At 66.6% G+C, this 27,621-nt stretch overlaps 1 protein-coding gene across 1 annotated transcript in view; it reads left to right on the plus strand.

The window, feature by feature from the left end:
* Nucleotides 1–10,183, plus strand: part of SKI (SKI proto-oncogene) — a 58,173-nt gene extending 47,990 nt beyond the window's left edge. Inside the window, exons 2-7 of the mRNA XM_059900187.1 lie at nucleotides 5,388–5,507; nucleotides 5,586–5,701; nucleotides 6,176–6,438; nucleotides 6,547–6,848; nucleotides 7,427–7,657; nucleotides 8,218–10,183. Of these exons, the coding sequence (XP_059756170.1) occupies nucleotides 5,388–5,507; nucleotides 5,586–5,701; nucleotides 6,176–6,438; nucleotides 6,547–6,848; nucleotides 7,427–7,657; nucleotides 8,218–8,406 (1,221 nt within the window). The 3' untranslated portion in view covers nucleotides 8,407–10,183. The remainder of the gene's footprint in view (nucleotides 1–5,387; nucleotides 5,508–5,585; nucleotides 5,702–6,175; nucleotides 6,439–6,546; nucleotides 6,849–7,426; nucleotides 7,658–8,217) is intronic.
* Nucleotides 10,184–27,621: the final 17,438 nt, after the last annotated feature.

Raw genomic sequence — 27,621 nt, forward strand, 5'->3', positions numbered from 1 at the left:
AGTCCTCTCGGGCATTTACTGGGGGTCGCGGGGTGGTTCTACAGCAGCTTTCCCGGCAGCTGCCCCGGGTCACATCCCTGCCAGCGGCGCACAGGCTCCCGATTTCCCTGCATCCTCACCGACACTTGCTTTCTGGTTGTGACCATAGCCGTCCGTCCTAATGGGAGTGAGGTGCGTTTCCCTGATGGTCGGTGACCCTGAGTATCTTCATGTGCTTGTTGGCTGTGTGTGTGTGCCTTCTTTGGAGAAACGCCTATCCAAGGCCTTCGCCCTTGAGTTGGGTTGTTTTTCTCTCGAGTTGCAGTTCTCGTGTGTTCTGGATCCAGGTCCCTTATCAGAGGTGATTTGCAAAGGTTTTTTTCCGTTCTGTGTGTTGTCTTCTCACTTTCTTGATGGTGTCCTTTGAAGCACAAATGTTCTGATTTTGCTGAATTCCCCCTTTCCTATTTCACCTTTGGTTCCTTGTGCTTTGGTATCGTCTAAGCAGTTCCTTGGGGGTGAGGCTCACACCGTTGGAGCCCTCATGGTTCCTCCAGACGCTTCACCTTTGGGTTTTCTCTGAGATGGTTTAAGGAAGCAGTTTATCGGAGGGAAGCTGCACAGAAACAGTCTTGGCCTTCGGGAGCCGGGAGGGGCCGCCCCTGGCCGCCCACACCCCGAGAGCCGGGTGAGGACGTGAGAAGCAGAGGGGAGGTTTGGGTTGTGTCCTTTCAAGGAACCGCTTTCCCGCCACGTGGAAAATGAGCTCGTGACGGTGGCCGTGCCGGTCCAGCAGCCCCGGACGCCTCCGTCCTGACCGGTGGCCCTTGGGCGGGGGCCTGGGCGTTTGGGTGATCCTGCCGCTTCGCCCACACTGGCCGCGGGGGAGGTGCCCCGGGCTCTGGGCCGTCGTCACAGCTTCCTGGAGCAGTTGGTGTTGCAGGTTGGCGGCCAGTGGTCTTGCCCCTCGGCCTCTGCCTTCTGCACGGGACCCGGCAGCGGTCACTCTCCCCACGCCCACCCGGTCCTCCCGACGCTTCCCGGAGCCCTTCCCTGAAGTTAGAGCTGCCTCGGACGGTGGGTGAGACGCTCTCCCAGCCCCTAGCACGGCCTGCCCGGGCCTTTGGTGCAGAATCTGTCGGACTGTGAGCTGGCAAAGGGGAGCCGCTGCCTGCAGGTCAGCTCTGAGACTGGCTGCTCTCCCAGCACGCGTGGCAGCTCTGCACACTAGCCGCCGCCTGGTGAAGAGGTGGAGGACGGGGTGATGGAGGGGTGCGGGCGAGGGTGATGGGGAGGGGATGATATAGGGGGTGCGGGCAGGTATGTTGCACAGCAGGGCACGTGCATCTGGAGGACACCCCCAGCTCTGTGTGAGCTTCCCGGGGGGCTTCCTGCTCACCTGGAAGGTGTGTGCTCACACCCGAGAGGTGGGGACGTGGCCCCTCGGGTTGATCTGTGGAGGCTGCTCGCTGCCTCCGGGAGAGGCTGGCGCTCTTCCTGTATCTGATGGCAGGAGGCGCGCCATGCTGCTGGCTGGGCCGGGTCAACCCGGGCCTGGGGGGCAGGGGGTGACACCGAGGCTGATGTTGTTCTTCTTAACAAGTTGACGACCAGGGTCTGGCGGCTGGACAGTGCGTGTCGCTTCCTGGCCGAGCACAGTGCCTGGCCGCACCCTCATCTGGGCCTGGTCCCCGAGGTGGCAGAACTCCCGCCCCCAGCAAAGAGTTGGGGGAGCCAAGTGTCGTTCCTCCGTGGGGCAGGTCTTCCGTCGAGGCCGTGCTCCTTGGCCAGCGGCGCAGGCCTCACTGGGTGGGCGCTCCCACCTGGTCCCCCAGCCGCGTCGTCCAGCGCTGTTGGACCAGAGGGCGTGTGGGTACCAGCCGCCCTCAGCCCTGCAGAGCGCCCAGGGCAGCGGGCGTCCCGGCCTCAGGCCCCGAGGCCGGAGGGGACGCCTCTGCGCTGCGAGAACACAGACCAACCCGCCCCGGGGAGGCGGGTGCTTACTGCTCTCCTGCGGCTGCCAGCGCGCGGCCTGCACAGCTGAGCTTCGCGTGTACGCGGCCCTGAGCAGGTGCGTGTGCCTCCTGGGCGGTGCAGGGAGGCCCCACATCCTGGCAACCCGGTGCGCCCTGGACAGAGCCTGCCTCCACGCAGGTGGCGGGTCTCAGGGCAGCGTGGCGCCCGTCTGGGCGGGTGGAGCCCTGTCACCCGCACGTCCCACGGGGGCTCGCGGATGCAGTCGTGGACCTGAGCAGGGAGGTGCTCTGGGTGGCCGCTTGCTCCCGCCGGGCAGCGCCTGGGTGGCGCTCACTCCTCCCACGTGCTCCATGCTGGGCCCAGCCCGGGCAGCCCCGCTGCGCTGTGTTCAGGCGGCATCTCCCTCAGCCCTGCCCGCGTGTCTGTGTTCGAGGCCGTGAGTCTGAGCCTTCCTCTCCGAGCCCCAGGCCCTTTGGGGCTGGTCCTGCCCTTGCTGCTGGGCTTCCCTTGCTCTGTCCCGTGCAGGTTAGCGCTGGGCGGCTCTGTGCCCTCCTGGCCCCCGGCCCTGCATTGCGGTTAGTGGGATCCGCCCTTCTGTACTGCCAGGGTCGCCCCAGAGCTGGGAACATGGAGGATGGGATGCCCCAGCGCTCTGTGTGTGCAGACGTCACGCTGTGCGCTCAGGCCTCAGCCCGGTGCCACGAGCTGCATCTGGAATGCTCTTTCTCCTTTCTTTCCTGCCTCGTGTACGTTGTCGCTTTCTCTTTTAAGATGTCCAAGGTGTAGGGCATAAGAAACGGAGCGTGGCGTGGCAGGGCAGGCCCATGGCGTGGGGACTGCCAGCATCCGGGGGCTCCTGAGGTCCCCAGATGTGCAGGCCAGGGCCCAGCGTCCAGGCCCTCGTGCTGCCGGACCCTGGGGCTCTCAGTGCAGCGCTGGGGGTGGGGACTCAGAAACCCAGGGTGAGCTTCGTCTTCGATGGCCCAAAGCCCTCCTTCCGCCCCTTCCCCACCTCTGGGCCTCAGCACAGGGTGCAGGCTGCTCTGCTCCGCGGTGGGTCCAGGGCCTGCTGCCTGCAGGGAGGAGCCCCCAGGTTTGCTTGGCTGGGCTGGCCTGCAGGGCCTTTGGGGCTCAGGCACTGAGTATGGCCCTTGGGAGCACGAGGTGGTGGACGCTGGAAGCCCCCCCCCCCCCCCCCCGGTCTGCCTGCTGCCGTTGCGCTGGTCTCTGGCGGTGGCCACAGTCCCAGCAGCCGTCCAGACCCCACTCCACCCATATCCCGCGGACCCCACGGTTTGGTGCCTTTGACTTGGCTGACACTCGTGGCCTGGCCGGACATGAAAGTCACGGGAGTGACAGCACTCCCAAATTGTACCCCCAAATCCTTGCAGACGTACACAGGTCCCTGGGTGACGCACAGACCCCCACAGCAGGGAGCGCCCTACGGGCAGACGCGTGTCCTGTCCTCCGTGGTGACGGCACCCTGTGGCGGCGGGGTGTCTCCTGGGACCCACGTCTTGGCGCTGTCCCCACAGGCCTCTCCGTCAGGCAGCACACCCCCCTGCCCTGGGGCGTGTGCACGGGGCACGTGCTCCCACCCGGGTCTTCGAGTGTGGGGAGGTGGCCACGGGCTCCCAGCCCCGCTGCTGGGGAGCGTCCTGGGCTTCGAGGCGCCCAGCGGGGTCAGGAGCCGGGGGCCACAGGCTCACCTCCTCGCACACGGGGGACATGGCGGCCATCGCCGCGCACAGCTCTGTCCCCGACCGCCTGCTGTCGCCGGCCTGTCCTTCCCAGGGCTTTGAGGAGGCCACACTCCCTCGGGGCCCTGGCAGCCCTGCGCCCGCCCAACCTCGGTCCACAAGCTCCTCTTCCGCTGCTTCCTCACTTTTGTAACCGGTTGGCTGAGCTTCACGGCAGGCGCGCCGGGGTCGGGAGTCTCACGGGCTGCTCGGCTTCCCGAGTTGCCTCCCTGCGTCCTGGGTGGACCAGGGCTCGGGGTGAGGCGGGGGCAGGAGGCTCCGGCCCTTCTCCCAAGTGGGAAGCCGCCCCTGCCGCGCGGCGCACTGACACCCGCCACGAGGCTCCCTGAGGTTTCTCGGAATCGGAGGAGCCGGCGGGGCCGCTGTGGCTTGTCTCCCTTGAGAACTGGGCTCAGACAGGAAACCCCACCCTGTGGGTGTCGCCCGGTCTAGGCATCACCGCGACTCCTTTCCCCTGAAAAGCAGCACTAAGTGGGCCTCTCTTTCCGGAGTGAGTGTTTTCAGGTCTGAGCAGACGGTCCCCGCTGTCTGTGGGACCCCCGCGCCGTCTCCTGGGGCTGGGTGGGCAGGCTGTTGGGACAGCTGCCCCGTGCGGGGACCGAGGCCAGAGCCTCGCCGTGCAGTCCCACAGGTCTGGGGCCCGAGGGCTACACGGTGCCTGGAGCAGAGTTAGGGAGCCTGGCTGCGGGGTCGGGGGCGGCCCCCTGCGCGCACACCCACACGTGCTGGCTCCTTCTCCCTGGGGGGCCTGGCCCAGCCTGCCCCTTGTCTCTTGAGTTCTGTGGTGATGGCCCTGCTGACCCTCGGGCCAGTTCTGGGGTTCAGTATTTTCTCCAAGTGCCCCCTGGGGCGGAAGGAGCCCCCCCACCCCCCCACCCCACCCCTCCTGAGGTCAGACCCGGGGGTCATGGGCACTGTCCCCCAGCCCCTCGCCCTCAGTGGCCTCCCGGACACGCCCAGGCTCCGGCCGGGGGTGGGAGGCACCGTCCTTTCTCCAAAGACTGTTCTGTTTTCTTGGGGAGGGACCCTGTGTCCTCAGGACTCCGGTGCCGGCAGATTGGGGGGCAGTTTGACACCAACCCAGGAGGCCACTTGGACCACAGCGTCCAGCAGACACAACGCGCGGCTGCTGGGCCCGGGGTCGCTGTCCCAAGCTTCCTTCCCTGACAGCAAGACTTGGGAAAGTCGAGGGGGCTTCCTTGTCAAGCTGAACACACTCAGTTCATTTTGGGAATGTTCCTTCAGGCGGGGAGGGGGCGCGGCCCAGGGCTGCCCTGCCAGCCCACCGTGCAGCTGCCCCAGGCCCACAGGGAGTTTCTGAAGTTAGTTCCATGTGGTGAAATCCAGAACTCTGGGGGTGCTGCGTGGCACCCCTGGAAAGTTCCAGGTGGCGCCGACAGGGCCCTACACTCGGCCAGCGAGCCTGCCCGCCGGGCTGCCTCTTCCAGACCGGCCGTGGCCCGAGGGTAGGAGCAGGGGTCCCTCCTGCTGTCCTGCACCAGTGCCCGGTGGGCGTGGGTGCAGCACTGCTGTGGGGCCGGGCCTGCCCTGGGTGACGAGTTGGGCAGGGTGTACGCGTCCCTGGACACGCCTCGTGCTCCGCTGCGTCTGAGGCCGGGCCCCGGGGGACGCCTCACAACCTGCCAACGGGAACTTCTGTGTTGCTCACAGGTCTCCGAGCCCCCGGCCTCCGTAAGAAAAGCAGACGACGCCCCCTCCCAGCACCCCACGTCCTCCGAGAAGGACAAGCAGTGTGGCTGGCTGCGGACTCTGGCCGGCTCCTCCAGCAAGGTGCTGTGCTGTGCGGTGCGGGGCGGGCGTGCGGGGCGGCCCGGGGCCCGGCCTCTGACGGCGCCTCTCTCCCGACAGAGCCTGGGCTGCATCCACCCTCGCCAGCGCCTCTCTGCCTTCCGACCCTGGTCCCCTGCGGTTTCTGCGAGTGACAAAGAGCTCTCCCCACACCTCCCAGCCCTGATTCGAGACAGGTGAGTACCCGCCAGCTGTGATGGGCATGTCCGCGTCCCAGCTCAGCCTGACCCTGCTGCGGGGCCCCGAACCAGCCGGGGAAGCAGGTTCCCGCTTTAATCATCACTGAGCTCGACGGGCATGTGGTCTGGAGGCTGTGTGTCAGATCCCCAGCCCTCCAGTCGAGGCAGTTGCAGAAGTGCTGGTTCTTTGATGGCATGGGGGGTGGGCGGGGGGGAAGCTAGGATTTTCAGTGGCGTCTGGAGTTGGCCGTGCGCTCTGCGTTGGGTGTGGCCGGTCGCCGTGTTGCAGCTCCCCCAGGGCCCCGGGCTGTAGTGTCCGCGTCCTCACGCGGTCCATGGGAGCCGGGGTCGCGATGGGGGGTGGTGTGCAGCGGGGGTGCGGAGGCGTGCAGGGGCGCAGGGGTACAGGGGCGGGGCAAGGGGGTGCGGGGGGCAGATGCCGAGGGCCCGACGCCCACCGCACCCCTGCAGCTTTTACTCCTACAAGAGTTTTGAGACGGGCGTGGCCCCCAACGTGGCCCTAGCACCGCCAGCCCAGCACAAGGTGGTGAGCAGCCCGCCCTGCGCCACGGTCGTCTCCCGGGCCCCCGAGCCCATCACCAGCTGCGTCCAGCCTCGGAAGCGGAAGCTGACGGTGGACACCCCTGGAGCCCCGGAGACGCCGGCACCCGGGCCTGCCCCAGAGGAGGACAAGGACTCGGAGGCCGAGGTGGAGGTGGAGGGAAGAGAGGAGTGTGAGTGCGGCCCGCAAACCTGCCCTCGGTGCGGGGGGTGCGCCCGCCCGGCCCTTCCTGGGGGCGGACGCCCTGCGAACCCACGCCTCCGTCTGTCTGCCTCTGCAGTCACCTCCTCCCTGTCCTCGCTCTCCTCCCCGTCCTTTACCTCATCCGGCTCCGCCAAGGACCTGAGCTCCCCAGGCCTGCTTGCCCTGCCTGCGGCCCCCGGCGCCCCCGATGCCGCGGCCCCCGCCGACGCCCCGAGCAGCGGGCTGGAGGTGGAGCTGGAGCACCTGCGGCAGGCCCTGGAGGGCGGTCTGGACACCAAGGAAGCCAAAGAGAAGTTCCTGCATGAGGTGGTGAAGATGCGTGTGAAGCAGGAGGAGAAGCTGAGCGCCGCGCTGCAGGCCAAGCGCAGCCTCCACCAGGTGGGGCGGGCGGGGGCCGGCGGGGGCACGAGTGTGCGGGGAAGGAGCGGGCGCTGCCCCGCCGGCCCCTCGCGCACCGGTTCCGGGCGACTCCACCCGGGACTGCTTCCTTTCCCGGGGGGGGCTAGAGACCCTGCGGTTGTGCCGTCGGCCCCCTGGTCGCCTTGTGCGCCACCTTGCCGAGGGCGGGTCTGTCACCCCAGGGCTCAGCTGCATTCACACCTCAGCCAGCGTCTGACACGTGGCCCCAGCGCAGCACAGCCCTGCCAGCCCCGAGAGCCCCATTTCAACCACTCTCTCGGAAACCCGCACCGGTTTCCTGGTTCTGGTCGGAGGTGTGGCTCCCCACGTGCATATCCGTGAGCGTGTTGGGGGCCGGGGGTGAGACCCCGAAAAGGGCCGCCGCCTCTCCATCCGGCCGCATAGTGTCCCCGGGGCCCCCAGATGGCGCGATGCCTGGGTGAGCCCCCTCCCCCGGCCCCAGGGGCTCCCCTCGGGCTGTGCGCAGTGGGCACAGGAGGGCCGGGGCCGGGGAGGCCTGGCGTGAGGGCGCCCCTGAGCCGGCGCCCTCGCCCCAGGAGCTGGAGTTCCTGCGCGTGGCCAAGAAGGAGAAGCTGCGGGAGGCCACGGAGGCCAAGCGCAGCCTCCGGAAGGAGATCGAGCGGCTCCGGGCCGAGAATGAGAAGAAGATGAAGGAGGCCAACGAGGCGCGGCTCCGCCTGAAGCGGGAGCTGGAGCAGGCGCGGCAGGCGCGCGTGTGCGACAAGGGCTGCGAGGCCGGCCGCCTGCGGGCCAAGTACTCGGCCCAGGTACGTGGGCCGCCGGGAGGGTGGGCGCGCCGTCGGTGTCTCAGGGTCCCTCCCCTCCTCGCGGGGCCGCCCTGGGCGTGGGGAGCCTGCAGGCCGGCCCGGCCCTGCTGGGCTTTGGGGTTCTCCTTCCACGGGGGTGTCCTGGCCCCAGGCTCTCCTCACCTCCTGTCCTGGGGGGAGGGCTGCACCCACACTCTCACGCACCGTTAAAAGTCTCAGCCTGTCCCAGTTGGCCGCCCTGCCTGGCCTGGGGTCGGGAGACGGGGTCCACGTAGCCCCTGCTCCGGCCTCACTGCCGCCTCGGGGGCCCGGGCCGGGCCCAGGAGGCTGAGAGGCGCAAGGCCGCCGCGCTCGGGGCTCGGGTAGTTCCCCCACTCAGGGTCTCCGCGGGCAGGGTTGGTGCCGCCCGGGAAGCTCCCCCAGGCCCTGCCGGCCTCACCAGCCCGGGTCCAGTGGGCGGCGGGTGTGGCGAGCCTGTGATGGGCCGGAGGGTCAGGCCGGGGCCAGGGCGGCGGCCAGGTGGGGAGCGGGCCCGGCTGACACGGGGCGTCCCCTTCCAGATCGAGGACCTGCAGGTGAAGCTGCAGCACGCGGAGGCCGATCGCGAGCAGCTGCGGGCTGACCTCCTGCGGGAGCGGGAGGCCCGGGAGCACCTGGAGAAGGTGGTGAAGGGGCTGCAGGAGCAGCTGTGGCCGCGGCCCCGCTCTGAGGCCACGGGCGGCGAGAGCACGGCCGAGCTGGAGCCCTAGCCGGACCCACTGCCTGCTGTGCGGGGCGGACGCCGCAGGGCGGGCGGGCGGGCGGGCAGCGGGGCTGGGGGCTCCGTGCCGGCGGGGCTGCTCCCCACCCCCACCCCCGCCCCCGCCCCCCCAGCCCCGGTCCATATAGCACAACGTCTTACTGTGCCTAGAACCAAGCAAGTGTTTGGAACCACATACTTTTGGAATCCACTGCAAAATTTTCTACTGGCCAAGGTCAAGCGAGCAAGCCGGTCCCCAACTGCGGCCGGAGCCGAGGCCAGCTCGGTAGCTGCAGCTGGCCCTCCGCTTGCCGGATCGTTCTAACATTTACACTTTTGTGATAAGCTATTTAAAACCCATGAGGAGACTTGATATTCAAAGAAATCAACATGTTTTTTAATGACTGACTTTTAAAAGCCCCACCCACACGTGACGCCACCCGAGGACCCGCAAGGGAGCCAGGGTGGCAGCCGCCCTGCCCCTCGAAGCCATCGCAGCTCGTCCGCGCCCGCGGCCGCGTGACAACACAAAGGGTTTTTCTCCAGAGTCTATTTTTTCAGCCATAAGGACCCCCGTCTCCTGTGCTGCCACCGGGAAGGGCACGGAGAGCACCGCGCAGGCACGATGAGCTGGAACACTGCCGCCTTACCCGCCCGCCTTCCACAGGTGTGTCCGCAGGTGTGCTTGGAGGCGACGGGAGACGGGTCCGCGCTGGCTGGGCACACGCGCGCCCTCGACCAGGCAACCCTCTCAATTCGGCAAGCGTTGCTCCTTCTGTTTGGGGACTGAGGCTGCAGCATTGGAACAAAACACAGCATTATTTCACTTTTTCTTTTTGTTTGTTTGTTCATTTAAACGTATATTTAGAACTGCACTTTGTCAAAAATCTTCCCTTCTCTTTTTATTCCCCAGTTAACTGAGGTTTTTACTTTCAAATACTGCAAACCGATTTATAGAGCATTCACATCCTAAGTGCTCAAGTGTTTAGAAACCCCTCTGGTGCTTGGTTGAACAAGGGAATCACACGAAAACGAAAATGCAAAAACTGAACTTCGGGGGGTAGTTCTGTGCCTTCCAGCATCTTGTACAGCAGACCCTGACTTGTCTTTTTACCCCCAAAATATGTCTTCAGTAGCTATTGAATCTGCCACTATCACAATGAGTTACTTGCATTTATTCCAAATAATCTCGTTTACTCTCAACTGTATGCGAATTGTATAAGGTTTCTTATGCCCAAGCTTGAAAAATGATTTCCCAGTAGACGAGGTGGCTGCCCGTCCTAAAATCATGGTATTTATTTACATGGAGAGATCTTACCAGAACCCTCTGCCCGACTCCGTTCCAGCACCCCGGCAGCTGCGAGCGTGGCCGGGGGTGGTGCCGCGACCGCCGAGTGGAGCGGAGACCGGGTGACGGCATCGTCGGTGGGGTTTTGCCCTTGGTTTACTGGGTGGGGGCCGGGTGCTGCCGGCCCCCCTTCTAAAGTGCAATGCAAAAGGGACATCGTGTATATGCAGCATTTGTTTGGTTGTTGTTGTTGTTTTTTGTTTTTTTTTTTTTTTTAAATTTTTTTGCTTCTGTTTTTCTTTGCAGTTATTAAATCTGTATGCATGGAATTTAAAACCTCTGCCATACGTATATCCACCGATGGGCATTATTACCGTGTCGTGTAGAGGGTCGGTTGTGTCACGCAACACTCAGAATGCTGTGTTTAGCTTTGTTTTTCCAGAGTTGTGTTTTTGCGGTCATTTCTTCAAGGGAAAGTAAATGATTTAGTTGGAGCAAAGCGTTAAGCGTGTCAGTGTGCTTCTGTGCGGCTGTGCTCTGTTGCCAAGTCTGAAAATCCGTAGTGAGATCGCAGGGCCCCCGGGACCCGCCCGAGGCCACCTGCTTTGCTCCGTTTACTTTCTGAGTTCTTAGGCTCCAGAGGGAGATACGTTTTTCCAAGTTGCGAGTGGGGGCCGCTGCGCCTCCTCGCCCGCGCTCTGTCCCCTCCGGTCACCCGCACGTCTCGGCCATCGGGTCTACGCCGCCACTGTCCGGCTTGGTCCCCAGATGTCGGGAAGAGCTGGAGGTGAGGCGGTGGACTCAGGCCCGCCCCGAGGTCCCTTGGCCTGCCAGCGCCGGTGGTGGCCCCTGGGCGAGGCCGGCCATGGGGCTGTCCACCCTTGTCCTCGTCCCCGTCCTCGGGGGCAGGGTCCCCGGGCTCCTGCCGTGCAGCTGCAGTTGCGTTTCTTTTCTGAAGAGGCACTCTCCCGTAGGCTGTTGACTCTCCCCCTGTGTAATACCCATTATCGAAATGATCGTGTATTCAGTTTAATCACTCATTATTTCTATGCTGAAAGAAGACTTTTAACGAAGGGAAAAAACAACAGCAATAACATTCATATCTATGGAGCAGCTAACTCACATAATATCCTGCTTTTCGTACAGAACTCGCCGATGTACAAAGCGACCATGTAAATATTTTTTCCTCTGATACTCGTGTATCATACGTGTACGTGGTGGGTCCTTTGCCGGGACTCTCTTCTTACCTGGTAGCTGTCTTGTTTTCTGGGTTATTTCTAACTGAGGCAGAACATGCCCACCGGCTCGAGCCGGTTTTCCGGGCGACACCGCCTGCCGCGCCCACCAGGCTGAGGGAGGCCGTCTTGTTCTTGCTTTAAGTCAGGAGTCACAAACGACACTTTTTTTTTTCAATTAAGGAAAAAAACCACAGCTCCACCCTCGTACCCGCCTCGAGCGTCTGCATCGCCGTCCCCTTCTCTCCTTTGCTGCTGCTAATGACAATATGATGACTTACTCACTATTCGAAAACTATTTTTATGTAATTAATGTATGCTTTCTTGTTTATAAATGCCTGATTTAAAAAGAAAAAAAGAGCTTGGCATATTTCTCTATTTCTCTGTGTACCCGTTAGTCCTTTGGCGCCCCTCCCCAAACAGATGACATCATAAGATACTCGCTCGCCTGGCCACCCCAGAGCCCCTCCTCTCCAGCACTCCTTGCCCCTCCTCCAGCCACCATCTAGGCCTGAGCCCGGGAAGGGGCGCCTGTCTTCCGGTCGGTCAGACCCTGGGGCCTTTCAGTCTCCACTGACCCCAAGTGGACACGGGGCACATGCGGGCAGGTCCCAGCTGGGGCGCCCTCCATCCCTCTCCCTCAAGGTCACGCCAAGCTGCAGCTCCTCCTTGTACTGTGGACGTCGGCTGGGGGCCCTTCCTGGCCTGTCCCCCATGGGGCCTGGAGGCCTGTCCCCCGGGGGTAGATGGCCAGCTCCCTGCAGAGTTGCCCCACGTCTTTAACGGGGAGGGGGCCAGATGGCATCAGAACCGCAGACCCCAATGTGCTGCCCTGAAGGATGAGCAGAGGGCCACCCCCCGCCTGCCCGACTACCTGGGGGCTTCCCCAGGACCCCCTCGACCCCGCCCCGCCCCGCCCCACCCCGCCCCACCCCGCCCCTGGTTCTGGGCCCCAGGGTGCCACCTCACTAGGCTTCCTTTGGCCGTCTAGGTCCGGCCTCCCAGCCCAGGCCGTGGGGCCTCACAGGTCACCTGGAGAAAACACACCCCAGCCTGGGAGGGCTCCCGGGTTTCTACTCCTCTCCCCAGCCTTGGGAAGCCCCCCAGACCTGGGCCCAGAAGTGCTCCCCTGGAGCCCCCGGGGAGGGGTGCACGATGGCCTGTAGTGTGGAAGCAGAAGCCCACTCCACCCAGGCCAGGCTGGGGCGGGGGACAGCAGGGCCCAGGAGAAAGCTGCCCCAAGGTCCAGGGTCATGGGGTGCCACCTAGGGTCGGGGACAGGTCAGGGGAAGGGAGGCAGGCTGGGCCCTAAGCTGCAGCCCCGCCCCCTTCCCGCCTGTGCATTGGACCCGAGAGCGGTGCCTGGGGCCCTGGGCCCAGTGGTGTGGGCGACAGACCCACCTGAATGGGGCACAGCCAAGGCCCCGATACCCTCTGTTCCCCCCTGGTGCAGGTGTCACCTGGGCCTGACTACTGTCCCTCTCAGGAGTGGCCTTCCACTGAGCTGTAGGGCCATCAGTCAGAATCTGAGGGCCCCCTTCCCCGGGCAGGGCTGGACCCTGGGGCACTGCTCTGCAAGAGATGAGGCAGGCATGGCCCCCAGGGCGCGCTTCTGGCCCACGTACCCAGAGGGGGGAGGAGAGCGGGAGAAAGGCCGGTGGCCGGACACTGTGGCCATGTTACTGGGCCATGCGGTCCCTCGTCCACCTGACCGCTGCCTCTGCCTGGACATCCAGGGTGCTAAGCAGCACTATCCTCTGGGGTCCCCTGAGTGGTCAGCCGTCCGCTGCGGCCCGTCGGGGGTACTGCAGGCATGGACACCAGTTGAGGGCAGCTGAGGCCCTGCCACTCCCAACGCTGGACACGCACGCCTTCCTCACGACCTCCACTGAGCCCAGCAGGGTTGGGTGGTGTGACTGGGGTGATGTCCCGTGTCCAGATCTGCCGCCCCTGCACGGCACCGTCTCCACTGCGTGGGTGCCACGTGCTCCGCAGTCTGCGCTTGTCCCCAGAGCTGACGCGAGGCCTCGGTCTGGGCTCCGCATGGCGACGGCCTCTCCTCACCCTTCCCCAGAGCACCTCTGGCCGCCAGCGCCCAGCCCCTCGGCCCCCGGCTCCACCCTGGCTCCCCGCTCGGGCGGTCCACGTAACACCCATGGTCCTGACGGCCAGGGAAATGGGGGGGTGGGGGAGGTGTTCCCGAGGGAGACTGGGGGCCCTCTGGGGCTGGGGGAGTCCACGGCCAGCGTGGTGCTCAGCCCGTCGGGGGTCTGGAGCTGGGCCGGTGGCAGCTCCCGGGGGCTCCGGGCTCTGCCGTCTTCCTGCGCTGCCCTGGGCTTCCCTCTGGGTTCACCTCTGGGTGTAACCTGATGGCATTCAAGGGCTCTGGGCACCCCCAGCCCAGAGAAGACAGGATGGGAGCCGTCTGAGCTCAGAACCCCCTTCCCGAGCCCATGCTGAAGGGCTCAGGGCACCCCGAGGGCTCAGGGAGAGGAGATCAGACCCTCGGGGAGGGAGGGACCCCTCCTCGGGAATTCCTGGCAGCCCCCTGCCCCACCCCCCAGCCCCACCCCCCACCTCTGGGTCCCCAGGCTCGGGACCGTCACACCAGCAAGGGCCGCTGTAGGGACCCACGGGGCCATCCCCCAGCCTGGCCTTTGCCCAGGGCCCTGGGCTGGAGCAAGTGTCCCTGCACCGGCAGCTCTCGGCAGGCCCACCCCCCACGTTGGAGCCAGTTCCTAAGTCCCCCCGAGGCCTGGGGTGAAGTGAGCCCAGGGCGGGGTGCTCCTGAGAACCCCCTCGCCTCCCCAGCTTCTGTCCCTGCCCCGCGGCTCCCACCCGCGGCTTTCACTTCTGCTCCGTCACTGGCAGCTGGGGGCCCCGCCCCGGCCCCCTCGGCTCTCAGCTGTGCCTGCCTGTGTCTTGGGGTCCCCACCCCTCTAGTCTGCCGGCCCCAGAGCCACAGTCTGGCCCCCCCAGCCCCTACCCAGCGTCCTGTGGTCAAAGGGGGCAACCGCAGGCCGAGCGCCGGGCCCTTATCCGGGGAGGCGGATGCCAGGCGCGCCCTCGTGGAAAGAGGAAGCCGCCTGCCCTTTAAGCAACAGCTGGCACAGCCCGTCCTCCCTTCCCCGAGCCCCTGGCCCTCGGTGTGGCCCCCAGCTTCCACCCACCCACACCTCCAGCAGAGCCCATCTGTGGGCCCCAGACCCCAGCCTGCCCCTGCCCCCTCGTCTCTGCCTGTCCTGTCGCAGGGTCACGCCTCCTTGCTGGCCAGAAGAGAAGGGTCGGAGGGCTCCACGAGCGGGTCTAAGTCAGATTAGGGCGGTTCACGAGATCCCTGAGGCCTCCTTCCCACACTGCTCAGCAGGCCGCCGGGCAGCTGGTGGTCCACCGGGGCTGGCCAGGAGCCCTGGCCGCACTCTGGGTGACCTGGGTAATCCCCCCTCTCCCCGCAGGGAGGTGGAATCCCCTAGGGAACAGGGAGGCTGGCCCGGCCCCCAGGACAGTCTGTGCCCTCAGGAAAGGGTGGGGCTGTCAGCAGGATGTGAAACCAGGGCCTCGGAAGGGACCCTGGACCCCTCCCCACAGAAACCCACTGCGCTGTGGGTGGCAGCAGCCCTGCAGCCTCCTGTCTGCCCACCCCCAGACGGGCAACCCTGGGAGGGACATGGGGACAGAACTCTGGGGATCTGGACGCCTGCCGGCCCCTGCCCCCAAGGACTGAGGACGTGCTCCTGCAGGCAGGCCTCACACACAGGGCCATCTGTGCCCAGGCCTGTGCCAGGGGCCAGGGCCGCTGGGGCTCCTAGCCCCGGAGCAGGTGGCCGCACAGCAGGGGGGTGGGCAGGCAGGTGGAGCCAGCCCGACCTGGCTTGTCATGGAGCGTCCTGTGCCAGGCAGGTGCCCGGCCGGGCGGGGGTCGGGCCTTCCTGCTCTGCGCCTGGCCTGGCAGCCTCTGCAGGCAGGAAGCTCGGCCCAAGCTCTCTCCCAGGTCACTCCTGCTGCCCGCGGGCCTGTTCCGGAAACCTCCAGGGACAGGGCACCTTGTGCGGGACGGAGCCTGAGGTCGCCTCCTCTGCAAGGCCCCCATCAGAGCATTCATGTCCAAGGCCACCTGAGTCCAGCAAACCCAAGCAGAGAGGGGAGGCAGGTACCTGGCAGCGCCCCGTCACCGGTGCCCCCTGCAGCCCCAGAGAGGCAGGTGGCATCGGGTCCCCCCTGCACCCAGGCAGGCCGTGGGCGCAGCTGTGCGGTCTGCAACCTGGCGTGTAGGGAAAGCCCTGGCAGCGCGTGCTTAGTGTCGGGGTGCCCGCCCTCCCCCTCCTCTGCCCCTCAGGTTTCCTCCCCCCACACATACCCCTCCCCCACGCTCAGAACCCTCTGGTCCCTCCACCGAGTCAGGAGAAGAAGGTGCCAGGCGCCCTGCAAGCTGGGCATCAAGTGTGCACAGACTTGCATCAGGGCCCACCCCACAGGCCCCCCTGGGCTCCATCCTCTGCGGCCCTGGGGTCCCCAGGTCCACAACGAGGGTGCGGGTGGGGGCCTGCCTGGAAGGAAGGCCTGCATCCTGAAACCCTCCAAAATCAAACCTCCCTGTTCTGGCCAGGCGGGTGGGGTGGGGCCAGCTGGTGACCCTGGCCGGGCCTGGTGCACGGCCAGGCCAGGCGGGCTGGGTCAGGCATCCAGGGCTGTGTCCACAGTGCCCTCCGTGGGGCTCCCAGACAGAGGGGCTGGCAGTGGGACCACCGGGACAGATGCTCACCTGTGAGCACGAGAAAGCGTCAGACACGGGGCAGGAGCAGAGAAGAAGACCCCCCACCCTGCCCAGTGAGCACGACGCAGGGCCCAGGAGCTCCGCTGGAGAAGAGGAAGGGGCTGATCCACCAGGGATGGGGTCAGTGACCCAGGTCTTCAGGCCCAGGACGGCTGCGGCATCTCGTCTGGGGCAGGGGTCTCCTGGCCTTGGGGGGCAGGCTCTGCTCGGGCGAGCGGCTGCGGGGCTGGGGCCGGGAGGAGAGCACCAGTGCGCCCGCTCTACACGCCCGGGGCCGGACTCGTGGAGGTGCCACCGAGAGGCCCAAGTGACCCAGTGCTGGGGCTGGCGCCGGGTGGGTAGCAGAGCCCGGGCGGCCAGGCCAGGTCGTCCTGTTTCCTTCCCCTCTCCTCTGTCTGCGTACACCTGGGGTTCCGTCGGGCGCCAGAGGGCTGCAGGAGCCGGGCAGGATGGCGAATTCCCATGGGTCCAAACCCCCACCCTGCTCTGCCCTCGGTGGGGCCTTGACCTGGGGGACGTGTGGCCCACACCCCAACTTCCTGTTTCTAAGAAAAACAGTCCCAGAAAAGGCTCTGGTGGTTTGTGGAGGAGGCTCCCTGCCAAGGCCGGGCCGGGGAAGGGTGGTGTTGTGTCCAGAGGGCTGCAGCCGGCGCGGCCAGGCAGGTGTCACTGGCCCCGTCACTGGGGGCGTCTGCCGTTCCCCACAACTGCTTCCCCGGCGGGAAGGCAAGCGGCTGCTCCAACACGCCCGGTGCTGGGAGGCCCAGCTGGTCGGGGCTCCTCCGCCCAGTGCGGTCTCCCTGCAGGCACCCCTGCCAGGACACGGGCCTCGCCCCCGACTTCCTGCGCCCCAGTGCCTGAGGTTGGCGGTGGGCCGGGCGCCCGGGCCTTCCCCCAGCCCCGGTTTACGCGGCACCCGCGAGACCGCGTCTCGGCCAGACGCCAGGGTGGCCCCCGGCCCTGGAGGTACCACCCCGCCTCTTCGGAGGCAGACTAGGCTCCTCCCCTTGCCCCGCCCACCCCTGGGGGAAGGGCGGGGGCGGAGAAGCCCCTGGAGAATTATAATGCTGGTTCCCAACATTCCAAATTCCTGCTCCTTCCGGCTTGGCCGGAAGCCGGGCGGGGAGTTGGGGGGGCGGTGGCAGGCGGGCTGGGTGCGGAGGCCCCTGGCAGGCCCTTTTGGGGTAAACCTAAGCCCCTTTGCCGCCTGCCTTGCACGCGGCTCCGGGTTCCCGGTCCGGAGCCTAGGGCTGCGGGTCGGGGGCCACGCCCTGCTGGGCCAAGGCCGCGCAGCACCCCAAGAGGCCTCTCCCGAGTCACGCGGGTCTCGGACGCCCAGCAAACGTGCCGATGGGGGTGCAGAGCGCGAACCCGAAATGCACCCCCAGCACGGGGTGTCCGTGTGGGGCCCGGCACCTAGTGAGTCAGGCAGGGAGTGGGTGTCTCCGCCGGAGTGAGTCATCCGGAGGGTGTGCGCCCCTCGTGGGCGGTGCTGGGAGCTTGGGGGGCGGGCTGCGGGGACAGGGGCGGTGGGCTGCGCCCTCCCCAGGAAGGCCCCGCTCCAGTCGGGACAGGGCAGATCCCCCCACTTCCTTCCCCGGAGCTGCCTCCTGAGATCCAGCGAGGCTGGAGAGGGGAGGATGCTGCGCCCCATCTCCGCTGCCGAGGGGGGCTTCCCCGGCAGAGCGGGGGCGGCGGGAACGCGGGCGGCCGGGGTCCGGAAGGGCCGCGCGGCTGCCGCGCCCCCGCCCCGTGGCCTCAGTTTCCGATTACGCGTCTACAGAAACCCCGACGCGGCCCCCGGGCCCCGCTGCCCGGCTTCACTTCCCCTCCCCCTGCCCGGCGGGGGGCGCGAGGCTCCGTCCGCCTCCGATTCCGACGGGGGTGGGCACGGCGGCGCTTCCGGCCGTGGGGCGGGGTCGGAGATGGGGTTACGACGGGGCGGCCCGCCCCCGCCCAGGCCCCTCCTTTCCACGCCTGCGCCGGGCGCGGGGGTGGGGCCGCGCGTTCCCCCGCCGCCGCGAGATCGACCCCCCCACCCACCGCGAGGGGCGGGATCAGGTTCAGGACCGGGGTGGGGGCGGAGCGGACCGGGGTGGGGGCGGAGCGGGCCGGGGCAACCCACACCCCGCAGCCCGGGCACTCGGGCCCGGGGCCTGGGGGTGGCGCGCGCTCGGGAAGGAGGGAGCGGGCGGCAGGAAGTGCCCCCTCCCCTCCCGCCCTGCGCGCTGGGGAGAGGCGCGATGGGGGGAGACAGAGGGGTACCCTGTAGGGGGAGGGGCCTTGGGGGCACGTTGGGCTGGAGCCCCCGCGCCCTCGCTCCGGGGTAAGGTAGGGGCTCCCCACGCGCTCCGAGCGTCTCCCCTGCGGGGGCGGGCGGGCGCTGACGTGTCCACGCATCCGAGCGCCGCGCGGCCTAGCGGGGCCGGGGTGTCGGCGCGACCCCCGGCGGCAGAGGCGGGAACTGCACCTCCCGGCCGAGCGGTGGGAGGGGCTTGCTCCGGGGTCCGCATCCGAACCCGCCCTCCCCAGGAGGTTTCTGCTCAGCCTGCTTGGGTGCCCTTTTCTCTGGGGGGACTGCCTGCATTTTATGCCAGGTCCGAAGGAAAACGGATCCTTGAAGGCCCCTCGAACTTGGGGCAGCGCGTTCCCACCGGTGTGGAAAAGCATCCCTGTGCCCAGAACCCTGCCCGGGCTCCCTAGAGGCCTTGGGCCCCGTCCCTCCCCACTGCCCCCCATGCAGGCGCAGAGTTGACCCTAGTCCCCTAGAACTGCTGGGGGGGTAAGCACCTCCTCTGGACGGGGGTGGGGGGGTGGGGAAGCCCCAGGGCACCCCAGCCCCCAGGGTGGGAGGTGGGATGCGCCTTGAAGGATGTGACCAGAGAAGGCCTCGCATGACCTGCTCCCCCTGTAGAAATGCTCTCCCCTGCCCCTCTCTCCGTCCCTGTCTTCTCTAGGCCTGGCCTCCTCTGTCCCCAGGCCTCACTGTCATCAGGATGGTAATCCCCTCGTCTACACACCCTTCCTCTCCCTGGCACTGTCCAGTACTTGGGGCCCCCTCCCCAGGCCCTGCCTTGCCTCTGGGTCCTACCCCCCCCACCCCCCGCCCCAGCTCACAGCAGGTCTGGGCTGCTCGCTGGCCAGCAGGTTCTTTCCAGATCGGGGCCTTTGTGGTGCTCCAGGTGCACCCCCAGCCCTGACCCGGGCATCTGCCTGAAGCCTCCCCTTCATCTCTGCTCCACCTTTGCCCTCTTTTCTAGTGGGGTCCTCGAGAAGGGCTCACCAAGGATTAGCCCACAGGATGAGAAACCCCTGGAGGGCCAGCCCGGCCTCGATCTGGTGCAGAGGCCCCCGTGGCTGACGCGGCCAGGCTGGCATCTGTGCTGCGTGGAGGGCCAAGGGGTGTTGAGGGCTCGGGGAGGGGGGGGCGGGGGGTGGACAGCACTCCTCCCGGGCCCCTCCCCAGGTGGTCCCACCCACTGGGCTCTGGAGCCGCATCTGTGGGAGGGACCTGTCCTGGTTCCTGTTGCTGGGTGTGCAGGGGGCAGGGCCGGGGGCGACTGGCAGTGCTCTGAACCCCTGTGGACGGGAGGGTTACCAGGAGGACGGGTGTCCGTGTTTGGGGGAGCGATCCCGCTCAGGGGCTGTGTGGGGCGGGAGGGCTGGCCTGCCGGCTGAGACCGCACATCTGGTGTCCCCATGACAGACCTATTTATAGTCTCCATCAGAGAACGTCCCCGGCCGTGGCAGTGGGGCGCCCGCCCGCGCCTCGAGACCCAGGGCCTCGCGCCAAGAGGAGCCCGGGCTGGGGCAGCTGCGGCCAGTGTGGGTCACCGCCTGGCTCGCTTGCCCCCGGGCCGCCCCCAGGCTTGCTGAGGGCCCGAGGCGGTCCCGGGCCTGAGGAGAGGGGCCCGCGGCAGCCGCTCCCCACCTGCCTCCCAAGGTCCCCTGTGCCCGCCCCAGCCCGGCTCTTCCATCAGAGAGGCCCCGGGCTGGCCCTCAGTGGCTGTCCCTGCCCTGAAGGGAGGGGGCAAGAAGGGGGGGGCGCCACGGGCAGCTGTCTGTGTCCCCCAGTGGTGTCGCTGAAACAGACTTGGAGACCCTCGCCGACTGCGCCAGGACCGAGGGCTCCCAGGGCACCTCGGGCCAGCAGCGCGCTCACCGGGCGGGCCAGGCTGCCCCCCTGCGCCCTCCGGGAAGCCCTCCCTGGGGGTGGCGGGGGGGTTGCTCTGCACAGCTGGCCTCGCCACCCGACTGGCACCGAGACCAGGCGGCCTGCCCGGGCTGCGGAGAAGGGAGGCCTCCGCCGGGGGCATCCTGGGCGACCCGCCGGCCAGCGGGAGGGGAGGCTGGGAGGTCTGGTACCAGGCCGCCGCTGGGTGCTCTGAGGGGCTGTGCCTGCCAAGGCCCTGCTGGGAAGTGGGCTGGGCAGAGGGCAGCTGCCCCCACCTCTCCCATCTCTTCCTGTCTCTGTGTGTGTCCCTCGTCTCTGGCTCCAGACTCCAGTCGAGGAACGAAGGTGTCCTCTGTTCCTGGCGGGGCTTGGCTAGGACTCAGGCGCGTGATTGTCACTCGGTAAATGTCCCTTCCGTGAGTGGACCATCCGGAGCCAATCCCCAGCCCCAGAAGTCAGAGGCAGGAGGAGGGTCCACCGGGGACATCGAGGCCCAGGGAAGAAAGGAGTCCCCTCCCTGAGCCTGCTGGAGCCCGTGTAGCCTCCTGGGGTGTAAGGCATGTGGGGGGCAGCCTCAAGGCAGCCCTCCATCAGCCTCTGTCCGCCTGCCTGCCCCATCCCGGTGTGGAAGAGGGTGGCTTGGAGGCCCCACCTGGCCCACTGGTGCTGCTTTCCTGGGAGACTCCCAAGAGGCCTGCCTGCCTCTGAGGAGAAGGCCCCAGGCGGGGGGGGGGGGGGGGCTCTCCAAGCCAGAGGCAGACGCATAGCCTCCCCCGAGAGGCAGGCCCGCCGGAGCCCCCGCCTGCCTGGGGGCACTGTCTCCAGGTAAGGCCCTGCCTGTGGCCGCCTTGCGGCTCTGGCCTTTCGTGGTCCAGGCTGGGTGCTGCCCCTCTCAGGACCCCGCTCTTCCCGCCGAGCTCCTCCTCCAGCTGGTGTAATGGCCGGGCCAGCATCTCTGGCTTCTGCTGACCCTCCCTCTTTTTTTTTTTTTTTTTGAGAATTCAGATTTTCTACAGATTTGTCTGTGGGACACAGTGTGAGGACTGGGGGGTCCTAACGGGCTGGGGTGGTGCCTCTGGTGTCTGAATCCCCCCGCACCCCCCCACCTTCAGCAGAAGTCCGGGCGGGTCCCTGGGGCCGCGCCCGCCCCCCACCCAGGACTCCTGGCAGAGGGTGGGCACGAGGGGAGGAGCAGGGGACAGCGCCTTTCACCTGGGACCGGTCCTGTCCCTACCCCACCTCCCAGGTTCCAAGCAGCCCCTGCCCTCGGGCTTCGGAAGGTAGGAGGTTTCGTGGGCCCTGTGTTTGCAGAGGCTGCCAACTTGAACAGCCAGCTTCGCTCCAAGTCTGCGGGGACACCCACGATGGGCAGCCCCCGCCCCGCATCCCGGGAGGCCCGCGTCGTCCTTGTGGGGCGGCGACCTTGAACTTGCTGCCCTGGGTTTGGGGACTGAAAACCGTGATGCTGATTTGGAATTCAGCCCCAGAAGATGCCTCCTGACCCGGGCGTGTGGGAAACACAGCAGCTGCTTCTGTTTCCAGCGTTTTTGTTTTTTAAATTGAAACATCATTTTCATTGTTTTTCTTTTGACAGAAGTGTGGTTTTATCTTGATGCGAAGAAGGAGCTGCAGAGCGACTTGCCGAGTCTTGGGGTGGAGCCGGTGGATGACGGGGCCTGGAGGAAGCTGTCTTAGGGGATTTTCAAGGGCATGGGGTCCTGGCCAGGGCTCTACCCACGGGGTTCACGCAGCCCTGTGTGGACACCGCCCCCTGCAGCTCACCTGCCACACCCTCCGGAGGGGGCGCCGCCCTGCACCCCCTCCGTCTGCCTCCACGCACTTTGGGTGGGGTAGAGCCCCCAGGAGCCCAGGCATGATGCAGGAGTCAGGGGTTCCCGAGGACGGGCCCCTTCTGGGAACTCACTGCTGGGACACCCGCAGCCTGTCCTCTCCTGACAGACATTCAGAGGCGGAGGCCCTGCTGGACCAGGCCGGCAGCATCTGTGGCTCCTTGAGCTCGTCGATCCAGAAAGAGGCTGACGGATGCGGCTTGCTCCAGCCTCCCCAGCTGCCACCCCACGTCTCAGGCTCAGAACTGCATCAACTCCCTCATCGTGGCGGTCCTGGAACCCCCTTTCCCTCACTGGCTGTCGTTCCTCTCTGTTCCTGATGCCGAAGCGGGCCCTTGGCGGGGCTCACCGCCCAGCCGCTCCACCTGCTCTGGGAGCCGGGACCGAGCAGAGGGGAGGATCGCCTGGGACCGGGGCTCAGCTCCCCTGGTCCTGCAGGGGGAATCAGCTCCACCCCGGCCGCCCCATCTGCTGACTGTGTATTGAGGCAGGTGTATTGAGGGAAAATTGGGTGGGAAACTTACTAAGAGAAAAGCAGGAAGGGTGAAGGGTTCTCGGGCTTTGGATTGGTTTTGATCATCAGTCTCTTCTTGCCTTTCACGTTAGAACATAATTATTCCACATAGACCTACGTCCTAAAGACAAATGGACCTCTGCTCCCTCCATGCCTCATTACATCCATCCCCATCCATCCACCCACCATCCCTCTATCCATCCCTCTGTTTATTCATACTTCCATCCGTCCACCCACCCACCCACCCACCATCCGTCCGTCCGTCCGTCCGTCTGCCCTTCCACCCATCCTTCCAGCTGTTCCCCCCCCCCAGCCACCCCGGCCTGCACACCTCCTCTGCCTGTTTGTCTCCAGTGCCTCCACGCTGCCCGGCTTGGAGTAGCGGCTGCACCGACTGGGTGCTCCGCGTTCACCCGTTCCTTGCAAATACCCGCTGGGTGCCTTGTGTAGGCCACACGCTGCACCAGGTGCCGAGCTGTGCTGGTGTACAGAACTGAAGAAAGGCCCACCCTTTGGGAGATTGGTTTGTGAAACTCACGGCGTCCTAGCCCGTGACACGTGCAGAAGACGAAAGAGGAAGCGGGGAGCGTGGAGGCCGTGTTGCTGGAGCTGGGGTGGGGAAGGCCTTGTGAGGTGAAGAGCAAGTGCAAAGACCCTGAGGCAGAAGCGTGCCCAGCTTGGCTGAAGGACGCAGGGAGCAGGGGGCAGTAGGGGCAGCGAGCCGTGGGGTCACCTTCTGGTGGAGGAGAGACGTCAGGGGCAGGGCGAGTGCTGGGTGTGGTGAGATGGGGTCAGCTGGGGATGCACCTTGAAGACCTGCAGGATTGCTGGGGTTGAGGTGGGGGCGTGGACCACAGAGCAAGAGAGAACAAAGGCGGACGCGGAGGATTCGGACCTTAATGACAGAAGACTGCGTAGTTGTCAGCCGAGCAGGAGGAGCGGGTGTGGGGCACATCAGGTCTACGGTGCCCTGGACGCCCGAGGGGCTGCCGCGCCACCGCCGCTGAAGCCAGGGGAGACCAGGAGCCAGCGAGCTTCCCGGGAGGTGGGGGGCGGCCCAAGCCCCGGGCCCCAGGGCTGAGAGTCAAGGGGATGGGGGGGCCTTGCCAGGGCCACGTCTGGTGTCTGGAGCCCCTTGGGGCAGGTGGCCCTGCTCTGAGCACTGAAATGGGGGTGGGGTGCTCATTGGTGAGGGGAAGGGTGCAGATGGCAAGCATAGGAGGGAAATGGGTGCGGGATGAGGGGCGTGGGGTCAGCAGGGCAACTCGGATGGGAAGCAGCAGCTCCATCCTCGTGGCTGGGGGCTCGGGCCCATCCACTCGGGCCCAGGGGTGACTGTGCCGGTGAGGGAGGGGCTGAGGGCTCTGGGTGTCCCCTTCCCCTTCCTCACGCTCCGTGAGGGCAGCAGGTGGTCAGGGAGAGGATGAGGAGGAGGTCGTGGGCTTCGAGGCAGGGGGTGAGCCCAGCCCCGTGCGGATGCAGGGAGATCTGGGGGCCCTGGGCAGAGGCTTTGGATCCGGGGTCTGGAGTGTGGTTGAACCCCGAGTAGGGGGTTGGCAGGTGCGGGCCCCTCCACCGGCTCCTCCACGTGACTGCACGTCTGGCTGCCCCCAGGCCTCCTGGTGTGTCCCCTGCTCTATCCCTCGAGCCCCAGACCTGGCTGATTGGCTGGGGGTGCATTTCAGAGGCAGCTGTAAAATCTGACAAGCGGTCGCTGCAGACACGGCCTCTGGTTTGTGGAAAACCAATCACCTGCCTACGGCCTCTTGATTTCTCGTTTGGGAGCCGTCCTGACCTCCAGGCTGCCAGCGGGGCCCCTGAGCCACCCTCCAAGGCAGGGACGGCGGGGAGGCAGGCGCTGGCTGGCCGGGCTCTGGGCAGTGCTGGGCCGAGAGGTCAGCTGGGCCGGCTTTGTTGCAGGGCTTTGTGGCCGGGGGACTGGGACCGCCAGGCCTGGGCTCACCCCGGGGAGAGCGTGGATGTTGCAGACGTGCCAGCCGAGAAGGGCACCAGCCACCACCGGCCGCCCCTCCTTGGGACGCCCAGATGAGCCGCCGCATGTGTCCGGGGGTCGGGGGAGGGGTCCCTCGGAAGTCGGTGTTGCGCGTTCTATTAAAGCCGGTGGTGGGTGCCTCGGGCAGCCCCCTAGCTCGGGGCTGCAGGGCCGAACCCTGCGCCGAGACCTGAAGGTGTTTGAAGGCAGTGGGCAGTGTGTGGCCCGGGAACGGAGGGGTGGTCATGTCACGGATCACGACGACACGCCCCCCCTGCGAGAGGCGGGCACTTGGACCAGGCTCCCGCCGCCCTCAGATCCTCCGCACCCCCTGACCCCCACCCAGGGACCCCGCCTTGGTACCCTGCCCGGGGCTCCAGACCCTTCTCCTCCTGGGGAGCTGGGTGGGCAACACAGGTGAATAAGTGCATTTGGGGTGAGGGAAGCCACCTCCCACCCCGTGTCCTGGGGCAGAGCTGGGGCCGGACCCGAGGACACGTGCCAGCTCTGCAAGGTGGGCCGGGCTCAGGGCCTCCCCACCCCGCCGATGGGGCTGCGCGGCTGAGGGCAGGGGTTCTTTTGAAAATACTTTCCTATCTTTTTAGGAGAAAAATAATTCACTTCCTCTAGAATGTTTTTAAAAATAATTAGCCTCTGAAGACATGGCTGTCTGGCTTGTTTTGTGGGAAGGGGCGGCTCTGGGGGTGGGATTGCCGCCCGCTGGGGGACATGGGAGAGAAGGAAACACTTTTCTTCCTTGCAGTCTGTAAACTGTCTGGAGAGCTTCAAAGTTGGAGAAACCATAAAAAAGAAAATAAGAAATAACAGAAAGTGAGGTTGCCATGGAAACCGTCCTCTCCCGCCCGAGGCCGCCAGTGCTGGCACCGGAGCGTGGAAAAAGCTCGCAGGGCTGGCCGGGGCTCCCACCAGGAATGCGGCCGCAGCTGAGGGGGGCGCGGGAGTCGGCTCCCACCGTCAGGGAACATTCCAGCACCCGGGGTGGAAAACAGGCCACCTCCCTGGCTGCGCGCTACCCTCCGGCTCAGGCCAGCCTGGGGGCCGCGGACGGCCCGCGTGCCTGGGGCGGGACGAGAAAGGGCCTCTGGGGCTGGCAGGAATTTGCTTGACCTTGAGTCAGTTCCTTCAGAAGAAGCCACGGTTCTGGGGGTCCTGGGGGCCGGCTCGGGCCGCTGGGAGGGGGCCCACATTCCGCAGCCGGGCACCGGGCCTCCCTGGCCGGCCTGGAGGAAAACGGCGCATGGCAACGGCGCAGTGTTTCCAAGCAGCCCGGTTTCTAGGTGTTCCCGGGAACACGCAGCCACACCAGCCGCGGCCAAGGGCGCCGGCGGGGGAGCCGGCGAGAGCTCAGTGGGCAGCGGCCGCAGAGCCAGGCCCCAGCCCTCATCTGACCTTGTTCCTGAGGCCCTTCTCCCAGCAGATGGGAAAGGGCCTGGCCAGGGGCCCCCTTGCCGGCCTCGGAAACCACCCAACCGCCACGTGGTCCCGCCGTGGGCCCGGCGCCCGGCCGAGCCTGGCCTGGCTTGACCCACATCTCAGAGACTCGACCGTCCACCTGGCTTTGCCCCTCACAGCCTGGTGGTCCAGCCGGTCCCCTGATGGCTTCTCCCAGCTGCTGCACGGGGGCACGCTCTCTGCCTAGCCCCGCCACCTCCTCCTTGGGCGCATGCGAGGGTCCCAGGGTCCTGTTGGGGGTGACCATGGGGCTGGCCCTGTTGGCCAGTTGGCAGGCACGTGTAGCTGTTGTTAGGACGACCAGTGCCAGCGCAAAGAGCCAGGCGGGGGCACTGCCTGGAACCCCAGCGCTGCCCGTGCACGGGGGCCTTTCCGGCTGTAGCCACCAGCAGGGCTCGCTAACGCTCCCAGCTGCACGAGGGGTCGGGGGCCCACACCTGGAGGCCGCCTGCCTTCTGACCAGGACCCCAGAGACGAGGAGCCAGGGACTTTCGCCTTGGCCGAGGGGAGAGGGAGGCGCCCTGCTGGCACGCACAATCCTTGGAAGGGGCTGAGCCTTGGGAGGGGCTTGGGGAGGACCTTCGGCTGGTTGCCCCTCCACCTGCCCAGGGCCCTCTTGGTACTGCCTCGGGGGTGCCCAGAGACCCTTGTTGGGGGCACCCTCGTGCAACCCAAGGCCCATCCGGAGCCCTGGGAGCTGCCCTTTCCCACTGGGCGTTTGGAGGTCGACACAAATGACCCATTCGGATCGTGGAGTGACAGCTGGAGATGCCCCGCCCGGCCGTGTCCGCCCGCTGCCCGGCTACCTGGGAAGGCTGCTGCTGCCAGCTCCGCCGTGACCACCCTGTCAGGCCTGCGGGGAGAAGAGGAGGAGGCCCCTGAAGGCACTGCCCGGGTCCCCCGCATCCGGGCCTGAGGACAGCAGAAGCCTCAGGCCCGCCCTCGTGTGACCACCCTGTCCTCCCAGGCCCACTGCTGCCTTTGAGGGGGAGTGTGCCCCAGCCCCTCTCCGCTCTGCCTGCACCTGGAGGGGGGTCCCTGCGAGCCCTGGGACCTGGGTCTCCGGCCCTCAGCCCCTAACCTCGCCGTCCGATCCCAAACGTGCCCACAGACGCGTGGAGCCAGAGCTGGAGCTGGACAAACCCAGTCCCGGCCCCGCTGCGGGCGCTGCCCGTGCAGAATCCAGGGGCTGCTCTGAAAAGTGGGCGTCAGAGCTGCACCGAGGCCTCACGGATGTGTAGAGTCTGTATGGAGAGGACACAGGAGCTGCGTTTATTTCCCAGCGAGAAGTGACAAGCGGCAGCCGGGACTCAGGCGGGCTGGGGCCGTGGGCGCCGGTGTCCCCTCGTGAGGCAGGAGAGAAAAGGCAGCAGGTGAAGACAGGAGGTCGCGGGGGTCCCGGGGGCCACAGCTGTTCAGCCCCGAGGCCCAGTCCCAACGTTTCCGTCTCGACCATGCCGCCTTCTGCTCTGCAGCGAGTGATGGGCTCACCCCACCTGCCCGCAGGGGAGGCTCACCTGCCCAGGAGGACCACCCGGGCCTCACCCCCAGGGAAGGGCAGGGCACTGTGCCCCAGCTGAGCCCTGGCTGCACCCTCCGTTTCTGCCCAGCCTTCTCCACGCATCCTCGGGGGACAAGGGAGCCCGTGCCGTGTGGACGGCCACCCTGAATCCTTGGGCTGCCGGAGCTACAGAGTCCCAGGTGCCACAGGCTGGGCTTTGCCCTGACTTACCCCGCAAAGGGGCTTAGGGGAGAGGGAGGGCCCCCCCCAACCCTGCCCTCTGTGGCTGGCGGTTTCCTGTCATCAGAGCCGGGGCAGGGCATGGGGGCTCCTGGCACAGGCTTGGTGACCCACCAGGTTCTGACCCCTTGCCAAGCTTCAATACCTCAAGCATGGTTTGGGTGATAAAAAATTAAAGACAAA

The sequence above is a fragment of the Balaenoptera ricei genome, chromosome 1 (assembly GCF_028023285.1).
Source record: "Balaenoptera ricei isolate mBalRic1 chromosome 1, mBalRic1.hap2, whole genome shotgun sequence".
Taxonomy (NCBI): Eukaryota; Metazoa; Chordata; class Mammalia; order Artiodactyla; family Balaenopteridae; genus Balaenoptera; species Balaenoptera ricei.